We start from the raw sequence: 19,527 nt of genomic DNA, 5'->3' as shown, positions 1-19,527 counted from the left end.
TTTAGGAGTAGTAAGATTGGTATTTACTGAACTCCCAGTGACCACATTTCACTGTAGTAAACACTTGTGGATGTAAAAGAAGCTTGTAACTATATATTACACATTCACAATCCTTATATCCATAATTGCCCAATCTGTAATTTAATTTAATGTCTGTCTCTCCCTGTGGATTGCCTATTAGTGAGTGCTCAATAAATACTATTGATTAATTGATGGATGTATCATGTTCCCTGTTCATGATGACTATTCACTTTAATAGGGGAAACGGATATGGAACTATCTACAAACAGGGTTGGTCAGATTAAATACATTGTTCTATCTGTTAAGAACATATATGTAAGTGTTGGAACACAGTATAAATAAATATGTAAGTGCTAGTTGGGTTTCTGTGACCCGGAAGGTTAGGAGTTCACTGGGAAAGCCTTGTTGGAGAAAGTGGGATTTTATAAGGGTCTTTAGCACTTTAGCCTTTTAGGTCTTTTATTTGTGAACTGTGCTCTAGGTGGGTTCCTTTGTTATCACTCCATATATATAAATGATGAACGTTGGCTAGTGCTAGACCGATCCTCTGTAATATTAGATGAGAAAGAGAAGAAAAATCGGTGGAATCTCTGATCAGTCATCTGGTCACTAAAAGCTTCGGGAAGTTCAAAAATGTATAACTAAATCGAACTGAATACTGAGTTCATAAAGGCACTATTGAAATAGCGATACTTCCAAACTCTCTAGAATGTTCCTAATTTGTGTACTGGATAATAGCCATTTAACCAAGACCTTCTCTACACTAGTGGATTCAATAAAAAATAAATTATCTCCTCTCAGGTAAAATAAAAAGTCTGGCAGCTAAAACATAGAACCTGAACTTTTGGTACCACAGCTAGGGCAAGGCTTCTTCTCATCCATTGTGCTCATTTAAGAAAGAGAATTAGGAAGACACAAGCCATTGGCTTTAACGGAAAGACTGCAGAAATAATAATAATAATAGTAATAATAACAATGGTATTTGTTTAGCACCTACTATGTACCAAGCACTGTTCTAAGCACTGGGGTAGATACAAGCTAATCAGGTTGGACACAGTCCCTGTTCCACATAGGGCTCACAGTCTTAATCCCCATTTAACAGATGAGGGAACCGAGGCCCAGAGAAATGAAGTGACTGGACCAAGATCACTCAGCAGACAATTGGCAGAGCTGAGATTAGAACCCAGATCCTTCTGACTCCCAGGCCCATGCTATATCCACTAGGCCATGCTGCTTTATCCTTTACTAAATATGGCAACAAAGTTCAATGCCTGATTGATGTGCCTTTCTATGGAGTGTATTTGGAAGGATTGTCTTTTCCTGGGCTATTGTTTTTGTTTATTTACAACACCTGGTGCTATTTCTGATTCTTCCTGAAGTCTCTGTTCAAGAATACCACCCTCTGTCAGTCGGATCTGTCTATCATTGTTGTCTCTCAAAAGTCAAATCCTGTCACTGCAGGATATGATTTCTTATGTCTTCAAAGTATTTTAACTGTCTAACGTTTGGGATAAAGCAGTTGCTTGATTATCTTGATATCATCTGTTCTCATATAACTCAATGGGTGAGTCAAATGAAACAGATGATATCATCATATCCAAGCAATGCATGAGGATCATATAGATCTTGGAAGAATAATTATAGTTGAACCTCACTGGTTGGTATTTGGTATTTAGTGATTGAGATGAAATTATTCTGGATGTTGCTTTTAGTTTCTGTGCTAGAATATAGTTCATAACATGGTACCAGAAGAATAAAACATCTCATAAATATTCTCCAATAGAATACAGTTTGTAAGTGATGGCAAAATTCACTCTTTCCCTTAAAAAGGGAAAATTTATATGAGGAGAGTGAGAGTAAAATCGAAATCAGAGTTCACAGAGTCCGTGGCAAGTTTTTAAACACTCCTTTCTATTTTGTTCAATTGTCTTGAGAACCAAATTTCTTTACAGGTATGGAATTTCAGTTATTATGTACTAGCAAAAAAGTAACATGTAGAAGACAAGTTTCACACAAATAGCTTTCCATGCCTAAAATATCACACCTCGGAGGAATCGAGAATGTACACTCTCCCCAAAATGCTCTAATTTACATTAGTTGGGGAGCATTAGTTGGGGAGTCCAACCCCAACTCCCTCTGACACACAGTATTTTAAAGAAGAGACGCCCTCAGGAATCTGAGTCATAATTAGAGCCGTTATGGATTAAAGCGGTAAATTAATTATTCGACTTCTAGTCCAAACTAAGAGGGGAGAAATGCATTCTTATGCGCATACGTCTTAATAATAAGAAAAAAAGATATCTTCTACATTTTCGCATCACGATGTCTTGGAAGAAAAAACATAAAGTTGCATTACCTAAGAAGAGCCCACAGGGGCCGCTGTCGGCCACAGAGAGCCCGACATGAATTCCGAGATCCATTGGAAACTCCTGCAGAAAAATCACTTGCACAGTCTCAAAGCGCAGAGCCGGGGCACACACTCAATCGAGCTCGTGAATACCCCGTCCACCCTGAAGCACCCGGATTCGCAGCCAAACAAACTGGGAACAATAATTCTTCTTGGCCGTGGACACCCTCATTGCAATGGCCATTTGAATCGCCGATTGTCAGAGCTGAAGCGACCTCGGAAGCGAGAAGAATGGGGACAAGCCGGGAGCAAAGGGGCCGGGCAGGCAGGCGGCAAGTACTCTTTCCCTTCTTGTTCTCTTTGTTGTGCCGGGCGCTGGGCGAGCAGATTCGCTACTCGATCCCCGAGGAGATGGCGAAAGGCTCGGTGGTGGGGCACCTGGCCGGGGATCTGGGGCTTAATATCAGAGACGTGTCGGCTCGGAAGCTGCGGGTTAGTGCGGAGAAGCAGCTCTTTACTGTGAGCGCCGACAGCGGGGATTTACTTGTCAGCGACCGGATAGACCGAGAGCAAATATGCGCTAACAAACCCGAATGTGCTGTGGAACTGGAAACTGTAGTTGAAACCCCCTTGAATGTTTTTCATTTGCGTGTGACGATCACGGACATTAACGACAATGCTCCCCGTTTCAAAAAAGAAAACATTGATTTAGTAATCAATGAATTTGCTCTCCCGGGAGCCAAATTTGGATTGGAATTTGCACAGGATCCTGATATTGGAATCAACACGGTGCAGAGTTACCTTATCAGTCAAAACTCGCATTTCTCTCTGGTAGTAAAAGATAATCCAGATGGTAGTAAATTCCCGGAATTATTATTGGAGAAGCCTTTGGACCGGGAGCAACAGAGTTCCCATTATTTAGTCCTGACGGCTGTAGATGGGGGGGATCCGATCCGTAGCGGAACGGCTCAAATCCGGATCAACGTCACTGACGCCAATGACAACCCCCCCGTCTTCAAACAGGATGTGTACACGGTCAGTCTGAGAGAGAGCTTGCCTCCGGGCTCCCCCGTGCTGCGGGTGGAAGCCACTGATCGTGACGATGGAGTCAATGCGCAAGTCAGTTACGCATTTAAAGCAATTCAGGACAATGCTCGAAATGTGTTCAACTTGGACCCATTTAGTGGACAAATTAAAGCCAATGGGATTTTAGACTTTGAAGAAACAAACAGTTACACGATTACTGTGGAAGCAAAGGACGGAGGAGGTCTGACGGCCGAATGCAAAATCATAATAGAAATTCTGGATGACAACGATAATGCCCCGGATGTGACGTTCACATCGGCATCCAGTACGGTTCCCGAGGACTCCGAGCCAGGGACCGTGATAGCGTTGATCAAAATCCGTGATCGGGACTCGGGAGACAATGGGGTGGTCACCTGTCGGATAGAGGGCGAAGTTCCTTTCAAAATCGTATCCTCCTCTAGCAGTTACTACAAGCTCGTGACGGACAGTTTCCTGGACCGAGAACAGACCGCCGAATACAATATCACAGTCACTGCCACAGACAGGGGAAATCCCCCTCTCACCACCTCCAAAACGATCTCCTTGCTCGTGGCCGATGTCAACGACAACCCGCCCGTGTTCCCTCAAGCTGTTTACATGGCCTATATCCCAGAAAACAACCGACCCGGAGCCTCCATCTACCGGGTCACCGCCTCCGACCGGGACCTGGACAGTAACGCCCGCATCTCCTACTCCCTGCTGGACAGCTCCGAGTCCGAACTGCCGCTGTCCTCGTCCGTGTCCATCAACTCGCACAGCGGGGACATCTATGCACAGCGCTCCTTCGACTACGAGCAGTTCCGCGCCTTCGAGCTGCACGTGCAGGCCCAGGACTCTGGCTCCCCGCCGCTGAGGGCCAACGTGACCGTACGCGTGTTCATCGTGGACCAGAACGACAACGCCCCCCGCATCCTCTACCCCGCCCTGGAGCCCGACGGCTCGGCCCTGTTCGACATGGTCCCTCGCTCGGCCGAGCCCGGCTACCTGGTCAGCAAGGTGGTGGCGGTGGACGCGGACTCTGGCCCCAACGCCTGGCTGGCCTACCACGTGCTGCAGGCCAGCGATCCCGGGCTGTTCAGCCTGGGGCTCCGCACCGGAGAGATCCGGACAGCGCGGGCTTTGGTGGATGGGGACCCATCCCGGCACCGCCTGCTCGTGGCGGTGCGGGATGGTGGCCAGCCGCCCCTCTCGTCCACTGTGGCTCTCCACCTGGTCTTTGCCGACAGCCTACAGGAAGCCCTTCCTGAACTGAACGACCGCTCCTCCCCCAGTCCCAGTCAGACCGATTTGCAGTTTTACCTGGTTTTGGCTTTGGCCTTAATCTCCGTTTTATTCCTCGTTACGGTCATCCTGGCCATCGGGATGCGCTGCCGCCATTCATCGAAACCCGGAGTGTTTGGCTGTTTGAGGCCGGCTTTGTACTCCCAGACCGCGGGGCCCATCTTTCCCCCCAATTACGAAGAAGGGACTTTGCCTTATTCTTATCAATTGTGTTTATCGTCGGACCAGGGCAAAGGCGAATTTCCATTCCCGATCTTGAATGGCCAGAGAACTTTAGGAGGGGAAGTCCGGTCAGATTATCACTCTGATTTGGTGCCCGAGGAGTCAGCTAAAAATCTTGAAAATATTCTAAGCGATTTTCCTAACTCTGCACAGGTGAGTGTGTAAATTTCTGCATTTCCTTATTGTCATTATTCTTCCATTTAGTGAATGTATGTTTTACTAACCAGGCTCTTTCACGGATGCGACTGTTCCTCATTTGTAAAATGCCCAATTTGTTTATAGGCAAAATTTGTCCCTCGTGCAATTTAGGGGAAAAAAAGAAGGGCAGAATTTGGATAAGGTCTTTCACGTTCAGTACGTGGTTCTTCGGGAGATTACTGTAATAAGAGAAAACCGTCAGCTTTTTCTTTACACCTCCGGTCTCAGTAAATCAAATGGAGACGCAAGGAACGGGCTTTCCTCCTGCTTGCCACATGAATGGATCTGAAGATCAAAAGGTCAGAGCTGGAACCTCCGGTGCTTTGGAAGACAATCCAATATGTGAATTTCAGTATCTAAAGAAAATCCACGAGGAAAAAATCAAGGAAAGATTGTGGAAAGATTCTCTTGGAACAATGGATAAACCGGGGCTTCCTGACAGATTCACACGTTCCTTCTTACGTTCCAGAGGACTTCCTGTTCCTGTACTGTGTGCAAGGAATATATCAGGCTCAGTTCATTCCCATCTGCGAAGGCTGGGGAGGCGAGGACAGCAGGAGGAGCTCTTCCGCATAGGCGGAAAGGAATCGAAAAATCCCTTCGCTGATTTCTGGAATCTGCAGTTCTGGATTGGTACTCTGGGCGCCGCTGTTGACCAATCAAGAGAGGGAAAGGCAGAGAGAGATCCAGCCGGCCCGACCCTGCTGGAGTTTACTGGAGCTCCGGCTCTTTAAGGACCTGAACCGCCACCACCTATCCTTCAGTTTTAAAAGGTCCATCCCTCCCGATACCAGAGTCCGAGAAGGAAATCGGCGAAGTCCGAAACGCATCGGAAAGCGTAGATAACCGAGCACCCGAGGAGCCATGGCAGCTCGTCAGGAACGCAGGGACTGCAGAGGGCGAGCCCTGCTTTGTCTGCTCCTGGGGACGCTGTGGGAGATTGGATCCGGACAGATCCGCTATTCGGTCCCCGAGGAAATGGAGAAAGGCTCTTTTGTGGGGGACGTGGCCAAAGACCTGGGATTGGAGCCCCGGGAGCTGTCGGAGCGCCGAGTCCGCATTGTCTCCAGAGGTAGGACGCCCCGTTTCGCGTTGAATGTCAGAAGCGGCAGCTTAGTCACAGCAGACAGATTGGATAGAGAGGAGATTTGTGCCGATGCTGACAAATGTGTTTTGACTGAGGAGATTCTCGTAGAGGACAAAGTGAAGATTTACGGTATAGAAGTGGAAATAACCGATATTAATGATAACGCTCCCCGCTTCATGGGAGAAGAAATGGAAATAAAAATCAGTGAGAGTTCAGCTGTACGATCCCGATTTCCCCTTCCGGAAGCTCATGATCCGGACGTGGGGGAGAACTCCTTGCAGAGCTACCAGCTCAGTCCAAACAGACATTTCTCCCTGGATGTGCAAAGCGGAGCTGACGGGACCAAGAATGCGGAGCTGGTGCTGGAGCGGGTCCTGGACCGGGAGGAGGAGGCTGTTCATCACCTCGTCCTCACGGCCTCGGACGGGGGAGATCCGGTTCGCTCAGGCACTGTGCGGGTCCGTGTGACGGTGGTGGATGCGAATGACAATGCGCCGGTCTTTACTCAGTCTGTGTATCAGGTGATGGTGAGGGAGAATGCTCCCGTAGGCACTCAGGTGGTCACGGTAAACGCCACAGATCCGGATGAGGGAGTCAACTCCGAAGTGACATATTCATTCAGGAAAATTACGGATAAAACCTCTCGGATATTCCAGCTAAACAAGGTGACTGGAGAAATATCTACTTTGAGAAATCTTGATTACCAAGACTCAGAATATTATGAGATGGAAGTTCAAGCACAAGACGGTCCTGGTCTCCTCGCAAGGGCGAAAGTGCAGGTGACGATTATAGATGTTAATGACAACGCCCCGGAAGTAACTATCACCTCTCTGACCAGTTCAGTCCCCGAGGACTCGCCCCCGGGCACGGTAATTGCACTTTTAAACGTGCACGACCGAGATTCCGGGGACGACGGCCTCGTCACGTGTTCCATTCCCGATAATCTACCTTTTAAATTGAAAAAATCCTATGGAAATTATTACAGTTTAGTGACAGAGAATGCTCTGGATCGGGAGCTGATTCCATATTACAACGTGACGGTGATAGCCACAGACCGAGGGTCCCCGCCCCTTTCTGCGCACACCTACATCACTTTGCATGTGACAGATACCAATGACAACCCGCCTGCCTTCGAGCAGACAGCCTATTCCCTCTATATTCCCGAGAACAACCCCAGAGGCGCATCTGTCTTCCGTGTGACAGCCCGGGACCCCGACAGTGAAGAAAACGCGCGAGTCACTTACTCCATCAGTGAGAAGCCCGGCCAAGAACCTCCTCTGTCATCCTACATATCCGTTAACTCGGAGACCGGGGTCCTGTACGCTCTGCGATCCTTCGATTACGAGCAGTTCCGGGAGCTGCAACTGCTGGTCACCGCACAAGACGGCGGGACCCCGGCCCTCAGCAGCAACGTGTCGGTGACTCTGCTGGTCCTGGACAAAAATGACAACGCCCCGGAGATCCTGTACCCATCCTTGCCTACCGACGGCTCCACCGGGGTGGAGTTGGCTCCGCGATCGGCCGAGCCGGGATACCTGGTGACCAAAGTGGTGGCTGTGGATGGTGATTCAGGCCAGAATGCCTGGCTGTCCTACCGCCTGCTCAAGGCCACGGAGCCAGGCCTCTTCTCGGTGGGGCTACACACGGGAGAGATCAGAACGACCCGAAACTTCCTGGACAAGGATGCCCTCAAGCAGAGCCTCGTGGTGGCAGTAAGGGACAACGGGGAGCCCCCCCTCTCTGCCACCGTCACTGTCACGGTGGCCGTGGCCGACAGCATCCCCGAGATCCTGTCGGATCTGAGTAGCCTCTCGACGCCCGCAGACCCCGAGTCCAGTCTCACGCTGTACCTGGTGGTCGCGGTGGCCACCGTGTCCTGTCTATTCTTGGCCTTCATCATCGTGCTGTTGGCCCTGAAGCTCCGCAGATGGCGGGCTGCGCGGCTGCTGCAGTCGTCGAGTGGGTATCTCGGGGGCGTTCCGGCCTCTCACTTTGTGGGCATCGATGGGGTCCGAGCTTTCCTCCAGACTTATTCTCACGAGGTGTCCCTGACCACAGACTCCCGGAAAAGCCAGTTGCTTTTTCCGCAGACCAATTATTGTGATACTCTGACTAAACAACAGACTTATGAAAAAAAGGAACCTCTGTTAGTACCCGAGGATTTGAACCTGGTCAAAGATGACCAGTCTGTCTTACAGGTAAGCTTTTTTTTCTAATATTTTCTGTGAAATCTCCCTGCTGTCTCATTTATTTCTCGAAGTTTCTACTAGATCCAACTACCACATTTTCGGGTTTGCGGGAAATAAAAGTTTGGGGTTTTATTTTTTAATGCATCTATTTTCTGAATTGTTGCAATTTATGTATAATGGAGAGGTTTTCAAATTTCTATATCTGTGCTTTTCCAACAGCTTCTTGCAGCAAATGCAATTCTGATATTTTCATTAATTCTTGCATTTTCTTTAGAAGGTATAAATATGAGAAGGTTTATACACTTTCCACATCTTCATTTCTTGCCAAGATAACCTAATCTCCTTTCAGTAAAGTAGAAGATTTTTTTTTCAATGAGTTATAGGCAATTAAGCCCTTGGCAATAATGGTAGTACTGAGGATATCTATCAAGCACTTCATTTAGGGCAAAGGAAAGAATAACTGAAACTTGAAACTTGTTCTCTGCTCACAAAGAGCTTTCACTCCAATTTGAGAAAGAAAAATATTTATAAAAGGTAAACCGAATAAGTAAATTGTTAGTCTAATTGATTTTACATATGTTCATAAGTGCTGGAGGGTATAAATAAATATCTAAGTAGAACAGGTGACTGGTTGCTCTGGCTATGGGAGTTAGCAGGGATGACTTGTTGAAGATGGGATATTTTGAGGGTGTTTAGCCCATTAAAAGTTCAGCCTTTAGCGCTTGTATTTGTGAACTGTGATCTTGGCGGCTTATTTTGGCATCCTTCCTTCCAAAATAGAAATGATGAATCTGAACTGGAGCTGATATCTAGACTATAAGATCACTGAGGGCAGGGGAATATCTGTTTATTGTTGTGTTGTACTCTCCTAATCTCTTAGTACAGTACTCTGTATACAATAAGGGCTAGATAAATATGACTGACTGACCTACTAATCTCAACTTCCATAACAGTAGGAACGACGTCAGGAGGTAGAATTAATGATTCGAGAAGTTATATCATTCATAATTAAATCTCATTGACTACAGAGTTAATAAAGGCGTTTTTGAAATAGCAGTAATTCTCCTTTTGAAGGATCAAATTTCAGCCTTGTGTAATAGCTTGTGATTTATTAAAAAACTGCTCCAAAAGAGTTATAGTTCCCATGAGGGATGTGTTCAGGATGAACACGGGTGATCAGTGGGACAAGCGGAGTGGAAGCTGACTTTAATATTCAATGTAGTGTAGTTTTCTTCTAGGGTACAATGGGCTATTTGCTGTTTACTTACTGGTGGCATTCGTTCCTTGGGAGACTCCAGTTTACCAGAGTCTTCAACTTAGTCAGATAAGATTCCCATAAGTCAGTTTTAGTCTGTGATATATAAAGGGTGTAACATTTACCTTTGGAGCTCATTCTACCACTTGTTTTCAACTACCCCCACTCTCCACCCCCAGACTGTAAGCTCGTTGTGGGCAGCGAATGTGACTGATTATTGTTGCATTGTACTCTCCCAAGTGCTTAGTATAGTGCTCTGAACAAAGTAAGCGCTCATTCAATACGATTGAATGAATGAATGAACTGTCTAGCCATATACCTAATTATCTCTCTATTGATTCAAGTATCTATAAATACAGAAGGTTCTCGGTCCTGAAATCTCAGAACTGGGGCTTATCCACTGATACTCATGAGGAACTCCGAGCATCAAAAAATAGTTATCCTCCATCCTCATCACCTTCATAGTCACAAATGATTCTCCTTAAGGTGAACTTCTTTCATTTCTGAACGTGTTGGAAACCTTCAACCTTTGACTGATCGGTCTTTCTGAAAGCCATATTGTGAAAACTCTCCATTGCTGAGCTATGCATTTGGTTTTTGAAGCGCCTAATGCTGTTTCAAATTTTTCTACTTGAAATCGTTATCTTTCTAAAATTGCTGTTTAAGAATAGCAGCATCTATTAGTCTAGTTTGATCACTGCTGGTATACATCAATTGATGATGAGCACTCTTGTGTCTATGAAACATTTGAATACTACTCGTCATGTTTGATTGATTGAGCGAGTGGCTGATAATCATAAAGCAACTATTTTGGTAACTTGATAGCATCAGTTCTTCTCACATAACCTAACCAGTGATATTTGGTATGAGCATCACTTATGTCTCGAAGAGTAACTGTAGGGGTGAAACTCGCTGATTGCTACGAATTTTAGCCATTGGCCTTTGGTGATCGAGGTGAAATTGCGCTGGGTGTGCTATCTTTGCTAGAATATGTCCAGAATAGGGCACCAAAGAATAAAACAACTAATAACTATTCTTAAAGAGAAAACAGCCTGTAAATGACCTCAAAAATGTTCCTTTCTCTGAAATGTGGGTGAATTTACACGATGATAGTGCATTTCAAATCGAAATCAGAATTCTTAGAGCCCGTGGAAATTTTTAAAATATTTCTTCCATATTAATTATTAATCTTAGTACCCGAATTTCTGGAAGGGTAAGGAATTTTAAATATTATTTACAGCAAACAAGAAACAAGAGGAAGAGAATTCTCGATAAATGGCATTCTATCTAGATTCAATTGCAATTGCACAAGTCAGAGGAACCAAGAGGGTATATCTCCCACATAATTTCTAAATCACGGTGGATAATGTCTAATCGCCCAACATCCTTATTTCACACACAGTGTTAAAGAAGAAACATCACCAGAAAACTAAATAGGAATTATAAGCAATCTGGATTTTTAAAAAGTTAATTCTCCTCCTTCTGGATAAAGCATCACTGAAAAATGGCATTTTTTAAAGGTAATTTTAATAGGAGGAAGAAAAAAATAGTATCTTCAGCTACACTTACCAAAACTACAATTTCCTGGAGGAAAGAAATAAGATGCAGTTCCTAAAATGAGCTCACAGGGGCCGCTGTCGGCCACAGAGAGCCAGATTTGAGGAGCGAGATCCACTGGAAGCTCCTGCAGGAAATCCCTGCACAGACACAGCCGGAGCAGAACCGGCGTCCACATTCAGTCGGGCTCGCGGACCCCGTCCGCCCGGAAACATACGGATGCGCAACCAAACAAAGGGAAAACAATAATCCTCCTTCACCGCGAAATCTTGGACTTCAGTGGCAATTAGGATCGCCGACTATCGGAACTGAAACGGAGCCGAGAAAGAGAGGGATGGAGAGGATCCAAGATCAGAGGGGCCGGGTGTGCAAGCGGCAAGTACTGTTTCCCTTCTTGTTCTCTTTGTTTTGCCGGGCGCTGGCCGAGCAGATTCGCTACTCGATCCCAGAGGAGATGGCGAAAGGCTCGGTGGTGGGACATCTGGCCACGGATCTGGGGTTGAGTGACCGAGAAGTGTCAGCTCGGAAGCTGCGGGTTAGTGCCGAGAAGCAGCTATTTACTGTGAGTGCGGACAGAGGGGACTTGCTTGTCAGAGACCGGATAGACAGAGAGCAGATATGCGGGGAAAGGGCTCTGTGCGAACTGCAGCTGGAAACCGTGGTGGAAAATCCCCTGAATGTGTTCTATGTCCATATCACCATTCAGGACATTAACGACAACTCTCCCGTATTCAAAAAAGAATTTGTAGATTTAAAGATGAATGAGTTAGCATTACCGGGTGCCCGATTTGGATTGGAATCGGCCGTGGATCCAGATGTTGGGATGAATTCCGTCGATAAATACCAACTCAGCCCGAATCAGCACTTTTCTTTGGCGGTGAAGGAGAGTCCGGACGGTAGTAAATTTCCGGAAATTGTATTAGCGAAGTCTCTGGACCGGGAGGATCAGAGTTTCTATCACCTACTGTTGACGGCTGTGGATGGGGGAGATCCGGTTCACAGCGGCACCGCCCAGATACGGATCAACGTCACTGACGCCAATGACAACCCCCCCATGTTCAGCCAGGACGTGTACAAGGTCAGCCTGAGGGAGAGCCTGCCACCGGGCTCACCCGTACTGCGGGTGGAAGCCACCGACCGAGACGAAGGTGTCAATGCACAGATCACCTTCTCCTTCAGCAGCATCGAGGACACCGCCCGGCATGTGTTTAGCCTGGATCCCGTCAGCGGAGAAATAGTAACCAAAAGGATCCTTGATTTCGAAGAAGCAAATAGGTACAAGATGGATGTGGTAGCGACCGATGGAGGTGGTCTGACCGACCAAACCAAAGTGGTGATAGAAATTCTCGATGAGAACGACAACGCCCCAGAAGTGACGTTTACATCTGTATCGAGTCCCGTTCCTGAAGACTCTGTATCTGGAACGATGATCGCTTTGATCAAAACGCGTGATCTGGATTCGGGAAACAACGGGGAGATCGCGTGTCGGATCCAGGACAATATTCCTTTCAAAATCGTATCCTCCACCAAGAATTCTTACAAACTGGTGATAGCCGGTGTCCTGGACAGAGAGGAGATCGAGGAGTACAATATCACCGTCACAGCCACCGATAGGGGAAATCCCCCTCTCACCACCTCCAAAACGATCTCCTTTCGGGTCGCTGATGTCAATGACAACCCGCCCATATTTCCCCAAACTGGTTATGTGGCCTATGTCCCAGAAAACAACAGGCCTGGAGCCTCCATCTTCCGGGTCAGCGCCTCCGACAGGGACCTGGGCAATAACGCCCGCATCTCCTACTCCCTGCTGGACAGCTCCGAGTCCGAACTGCCGCTGTCCTCGTCCGTGTCCATCAACTCGCACAGCGGGGACATCTATGCGCAGCGCTCCTTCGACTACGAGCAGTTTCGCGCCTTCGAGCTGCACGTGCAGGCCCAGGACTCCGGCTCCCCGCCGCTGCGGGCCAACGTGACCGTGCGCGTGTTCATCGTGGACCAGAACGACAACGCCCCCCGCATCCTCTACCCCGCCCTGGGGCCCGAAGGCTCGGCCCTGTTCGACATGGTTCCTCGCTCTGCCGAGCCCGGCTACCTGGTCAGCAAGGTGGTGGCGGTGGACGCGGACTCTGGCCCCAACGCCTGGCTGGCCTACCACGTGCTGCAGGCCAGCGATCCCGGGCTGTTCAGCCTGGGGCTCCGCACCGGAGAGATCCGGACAACGCGGGCTTTGGTGGATGGGGACCCATCCCGGCACCGCCTGCTCGTGGCGGTGAGGGATGGTGGCCAGCCGCCCCTCTCGTCCACCGTGGCTCTCCATCTGGTCTTCGCTGACAGCTTGCAGGAAGCCCTTCCTGAGATGAATGACAGTTCTGCCCACACTTCCCGCCAGGCCGATTTGCAGTTTTACCTAGTTTTGGCTTTGGCTTTAATCTCAATCTTATTCCTTATCACGGTCATCCTGGCCATCGCGATGCGCTGCCGCCGCTCGTCCAAACCAGGAATGTTTGGTTGTTTGCGGCCAAATCTTTACTCCCAAGCAGCGGGGCCCATCTTTCCCCCAAATTATGAAGAAGGAACTTTGCCTTATTCGTATCAATTGTGTTTAACGTCGGACCGGAGCAAAGGCGAATTTACATTCCTGAGTCCGAATGGCCAAAGAACTTTGGGCAGGGAAATTCGACCGGATCTTACCTCTGCTCTGGTGCCCGAGGAATCAGCTAAAAATCTTGACGTTATTGTGAGCGACCCCGCTCTCCCTGCGCAGGTGAGTTTATAAATTTCTGCATTTCTCGAATGTCGTTATCTTCCCATTTAGTCAAGTTCCGCCCTAATATCCAAGGTGTTTCCCTATTACGACTTTCCACATTTGTATTATAGTTACCCAAATGCACTGATCATTTATAGATTAATGTTTTCTGGGATATAATTCTGCAAAAAACAGTACATTTTCGAACAGCCTTTTGTACTCATTAAATGGTTCTGAGAGACCATGCCTCAAAGCATGGGATGCTCCGATTTTCCCTCTGGGAACGAATCTCAGTGATTTAATTGGAAACATGGAGAAATGGCTCTCGTCATAACTATTACATGAAACGAGATGGGGATCAAAGTAGAGAAACTGGAATCATGGAATGCGTTGGGAAAAGTCCAATATGTGAATTTCAGTATCAAAAAAATCCTTATGGGACAATCAAGAGACGTGAAGATTGGCTAAAAGTCTACTACAGAATCAATGGATAAACTAGGAGTCGCTAAAAGAAGCATCGTGGCTCAGTGGAAAGAGCCCGGGCTTGAGAGCCAGAGGTCATGGGTTCTAATCCCGATCCGCCACTTGTCAGCTATGTGACTTTGGGCAAGTCACTTGACTTCTCTGTGCCTCAGTGACCTCATCTGTAAAATGGAGATGAAGACTGGGAGCCCCACGTGGGACAACCTGATTATCTTGTATCCACCCCAGCGCTTAGAACGGTGCTCTGCACATAGTAAGCCCTTAACAAATGCCATCATTATTCTTCTTATTATTAATAAAAGACTCATGCAATTATTCATTCATCCACTCACTCATTTATACTTAAGTAATAACTGTACCCGTACTGGGAGCAGAGCGCGGAAGAGGATCTTGGGAAAAAGTATTTAGCATTTAGCAGATCTGAAGCAGAGAGAACGGCAGGAGGAGCTCTTCCGCATATTCCAGAATAGAATCGTAGTCTTGCAGCTGATTTCAGGAATTTGCAGTTTTTCCTTCATACTCTGGGAGCCGCTGTTGACCAATCGGGAAGAGAAACGTAGAGAGAGATCCAGCCGGCCTTTCCCGTTGTTACACAGCCCAAAATGCGGATCCAGGGCAAACAGACCTTGGGTGTCCCCAAACCCTGACTCTCCCACACTCTGGCTCTGGAGGCCGGTCCTTTCGGACGTCCGTGACAGAGGAGGAAATCTGTACAGCTCGTGCCGGGAGGGAAAACGGAAAGATCGGAGAAACGAGGCGACCATGGCAGCTCGGCAGAGGTTCTGGGACCGCAGCGGACGAATCCTGCTTTGTCTGCTCCTGGGGATGCAGTGGGAGACGGGGTCCGGACAGATCCGTTATTTGGTGCCCGAGGAAATGGAGAAAGGCTCTTTCGTGGGGGATGTGGCCAAGGACCTGAGATTGGAGCCTGGAGAGCTGTCGGAGCGCCGCGTCCGCATTGTTTCCAGAGGTAGGGCACCTCGTTTCGCTTTGAATGTCAGAAGCGGCAGCTTAGTCACCGCGGACAGAATTGACAGGGAGGAAATCTGTGCTCAGTCATCTCCGTGTCTGCTAAAGTTTGAAATTCTGGTTGAGGATAGTATGCACCTTTATTCTATAGAAGTGGAAATTACTGATGTAAATGATAATCCTCCCCGCTTCCGCGAAGAAGAACTAGAAATAAAAATCAATGAAAACGCAGCTCCAGGGATTCGATTTCCCCTTCCCGAAGCGCACGACCCGGACATGGGGGTCAACTCTTTGCAGAACTACCAGCTCAGCCCGAATCGGCACTTCTCTCTGGATGTGCAAAGCGGAGCTGACGGGACCAAGAATGCGGAGCTGGTGCTGGAGCGGGCCCTGGACCGGGAGGAGGAGGCTGTTTACCACCTCATCCTCACGGCCTCGGATGGGGGAGATCCCGTCCTCTCGGGCACTGCTCGCGTCCGTGTGACGGTGGTGGATGTGAATGACAACGCCCCGGTCTTTACTCAGTCTGTTTATCAGGTGAGAGTCAGGGAGGACGTTCCCATGGGCACCCGGGTGGTCACGGTTAACGCCACGGACCCGGATGAAGGAGTCAATGGCCATGTGACATATTCGTTCCGAAAAATAACGGATAAGACCTCTCGAATCTTCCACCTGAACTCCACAACTGGAGAGGTGTCAATTTTGGCAAATCTCGATTTTGAGGAATCTGAATTTTATGAGATGGAAATTCAATCCCGGGACGGTGGGGGTCTACAGGCCCGGGCAAAAGTTCTGGTGACAGTCGGAGATGTTAATGACAACACTCCGGATGTGACCATCACCTCTCTCACCAGTTCAGTTCCCGAGGACTCTCCACCGGGGACAGTAATTGCCCTTTTAAACGTGCACGACCGAGACTCAGGGGACAACGGCCTCGTCACGTGTTCCATTCCCGATAGTCTGCCCTTTAAATTGGAAAAATCAATAGATAGTTATCTCCGTCTAGTGACAGACCGATCCCTAGACAGGGAGATGGTCTCGAAATACAACGTGACCGTAACTGCCACAGACCGAGGGTCCCCGCCCCTATCTGCTCAAACTCACATCTTCCTGCATGTGATAGACACCAACGACAACCCGCCTGCCTTTGAGCAGAAAGCCTATTCCCTCTATATTCCCGAGAACAACCCCAGAGGCGCATCTGTCTTCCGTGTGACAGCCCGGGACCCCGACAGCGAGGAAAATGCACGAGTCACTTACTCCATCAGTGAGAAGCCCGGCCAAGGACCTCCTCTGTCGTCCTACTTGTCCATTAACTCAGAGACCGGGGTCCTGTATGCTCTGCGATCCTTCGATTACGAGCAGTTCCGGGAGCTGCAACTGCTAGTCACCGCGCAAGATGGCGGGACCCCGACCCTCAGCAGCAACGTGTCGGTGACTCTGCTGGTCCTGGACGAAAACGACAATGCCCCGGAGATCCTGTACCCCTCCTTGCCCACTGACGGTTCCACTGGGGTGGAGCTGGCTCCGCGATCGGCCGAGCCGGGCTACCTGGTGACCAAAGTGGTGGCTGTAGATGGTGACTCAGGCCAGAACGCCTGGCTGTCCTACCGCCTGCTCAAGGCCACGGAGCCAGGCCTCTTCTCGGTGGGGCTACACACGGGAGAGATCAGAACGACCCGAAGCTTCCTGGACAAGGATGCCCTCAAGCAGAGCCTCGTGGTGGCAGTAAGGGACAACGGGGAGCCCCCCCTCTCTGCCACCGTCACTGTCACGGTGGCTGTGGCCGACAGCATCCCCGAGATCCTGTCGGATCTGAGCAGCCTCTCGACACCCGCAGACGCCGACTCCAGCCTCACGCTGTACTTGGTGGTCGCGGTGGCCGCCGTGTCCTGCCTGTTCTTGGCCTTCATCATCGTGCTGTTGGCCCTGAGGCTCCGCAGATGGCGAGCTACTCGGCTGCTGCAGTCGTCAAGCAAATACCTCGGGGGCGTTCCGGCCTCACACTTTGTGGGCATCGACGGGGTCCGAGCTTTCCTCCAGACTTATTCCCACGAGGTTTCCCTAACCACGGATTCCCGGAAAAGCCAGTTGCTCTTTCCACAGCCCAATTACTCTGACACTCTGACTAGCCAGAGGACTGGTGAGAAAAAGGAGCCTCTCCTAGTGGCTGAGGATTCAGGTTTTAGCAATGGAGATCAAAGTTTCCTCCAGGTATGTGCTCTTTCTGGATATTGGCCCTTTCAATAGTTCGGTATGGGTTAGCCATCTGTGTTTCTTTCGAACCACAGGAAAGCAAATCTATGCTTTGGCTGAAAAATACAATTCGATATTTTAAAAAATTGGTTTTCTTCAATTCACTAAATCTATCCGACTCAATTGTTGTTTGAAATGCTGTTTTCTGTTTTGACGTCTTGTTTCTGGTTTATTAAGTTGACTGGATTCTTCTCGCTGAAAAACTTAGAAATTAGAAATGAACCACATTTTTCGCGCTGGGGTTTATGGGAAGGAAGAGGAAGAAAACAGTTGATATAGTCTCGAGGACTTTCTCTAAGCATCCTTTGCCTTTTGTATAGTCCTCGTTCATTGTCAGTTTTGCTCTAGTCTACCTTGATGAGATAATGTTTAAGAAACATCCAAGTTCCTGTAACAGCCATTTTTCTTGCTCTCCAAAGGATAGTGTACTTTTCATGGTCTCTGGTTGATTTAGTGCTCTGGAAGAAAAATCCAATATCTTTTCTTCTTAAAAGCAAATAAGAACCTTTTAAAAATATTTCCTCTTTATTCTTTCAGTAGTACTAGGCATAATGGTACTTATTTAGCGTCCACTGAGTACAATGCAGTTTAGTAAGCACTTAGGGAAAGTGCAAAGAAATGAAAGACATGTTTCCTGCCCAGAAGAAGTTTACACTCTAATGGGGATGCAACTAATACGTTTTTGATTATCCCAAAGAGCCCAGGGAGGGACGGATGTGTTGAAGAATCCAGTGAAGAGGATTATTATCATGTTAGGGTTTTTTTTTGAAAGTCTGCGTTTTCAAGTCACAAAAGCTAACTTTTCAATTTGAATTTGGGGGAGGCCATTGGGGTGAGATTTTTAGAGGAGCTTTTGGGGTTGGCTTAAGAGCAACGGATGAATTTAGGAGAGTTATGAAACAGGAGGTTCGATGTGCGTTCTATTTTCAACTGCTCTTAAGTCCTCGGGTCTTTTGAGAGACTGAGTCCAGTTCATTCAGCCATGGGAGACAGAGAAATGCCGTCACCCAAAGCTGATAACCCTTGGAAACAGCGAAGACCCAATGGTCTTCTGCCCCACGGAAGTTCTATGTGGTGTTATCCCAAGCGCTTAGTACAGGCCTCTGCACATAGTAAACATTCAATAATTGCCATTGATTGATTGATTCCTACCATAATGCTTGTATTTTATGTGTAATAGTAGTAATAATAGAAGTATTCATTCATTCATTCAATAGGATTTATTGAGCGCTTACTATGTGCAGAGCACTGTACTAAGCGCTTGGGATGAACAAGTCGGCAACAGATAGAGACGGTCCCTGCCGTTTGACGGGCTTACAGTCTAATCGGGGGAGACGGACAGACAAGAACAATGGCACTAAACAGCGTCAAGGGGAAGAACATCTCGTAAAAACAATGGCAACTAAATAGAATCAAGGCGATGTACAATTCATTAACAAAATAAATAGGGTAACGAAAATATATACAGTTGAGCGGACGAGTACAGTGCTGTGGGGATGGGAAGGGAGAGGTGGAGGAGCAGAGGGAAAAGGGGAAAATGAGGCTTTAGCTGCGGAGAGGTAAAGGGGGGATGGCAGAGGGAGTAGAGGGGGAAGAGGAGCTCAGTCTGGGAAGGCCTCTTGGAGGAGGTGATTTTTAAGTAAGGTTTTGAAGAGGGAAAGAGAATCAGTTTGGCGGAGGTGAGGAGGGAGGGCGTTCCAGGACCGCGGGAGGACGTGACCCAGGGGTCGACGGCGGGATAGGCGAGACCGAGGGACGGCGAGGAGGTGGGCGGCAGAGGAGCGGAGCGTGCGGGGTGGGCGGTAGAAAGAGAGAAGGGAGGAGAGGTAGGAAGGGGCAAGGTGATGGAGA

The 19,527-nt window shown here is 48.1% G+C and overlaps 1 protein-coding gene across 15 annotated transcripts in view; it reads left to right on the top strand.

Annotated features, from left to right (window-relative positions):
* The window catches only part of LOC100092558 (protocadherin gamma-C4-like), a 129,029-nt gene that overhangs the window by 63,195 nt on the left and 46,307 nt on the right, over positions 1 to 19,527 (top strand). The window contains exon 1 of one of the 15 annotated variants that reach the window (XM_029053291.2): positions 2,457 to 5,089. The exons of 11 other annotated variants lie outside the window; for them this stretch is intronic. In XM_029053291.2, coding sequence (XP_028909124.1) covers positions 2,660 to 5,089 — 2,430 coding nt within the window. In that variant the 5' untranslated portion in view covers positions 2,457 to 2,659. Of the gene's footprint in view, positions 1 to 2,456; positions 5,090 to 5,164; positions 8,420 to 11,372; positions 13,987 to 14,758; positions 17,635 to 19,527 lie in introns of those variants that run through there. 3 more of the 15 variants (XM_029053300.1, XM_029053292.2, XM_029053302.1) reach the window with 3 other exon arrangements.

This window comes from Ornithorhynchus anatinus, chromosome X2 (genome assembly GCF_004115215.2).
Source record: "Ornithorhynchus anatinus isolate Pmale09 chromosome X2, mOrnAna1.pri.v4, whole genome shotgun sequence".
In the NCBI taxonomy this organism is placed as follows: domain Eukaryota; kingdom Metazoa; phylum Chordata; class Mammalia; order Monotremata; family Ornithorhynchidae; genus Ornithorhynchus; species Ornithorhynchus anatinus.
The sequence above is the reverse complement of the archived record's forward strand: the minus strand, read 5'-3'. Positions and strand labels throughout refer to the sequence as shown.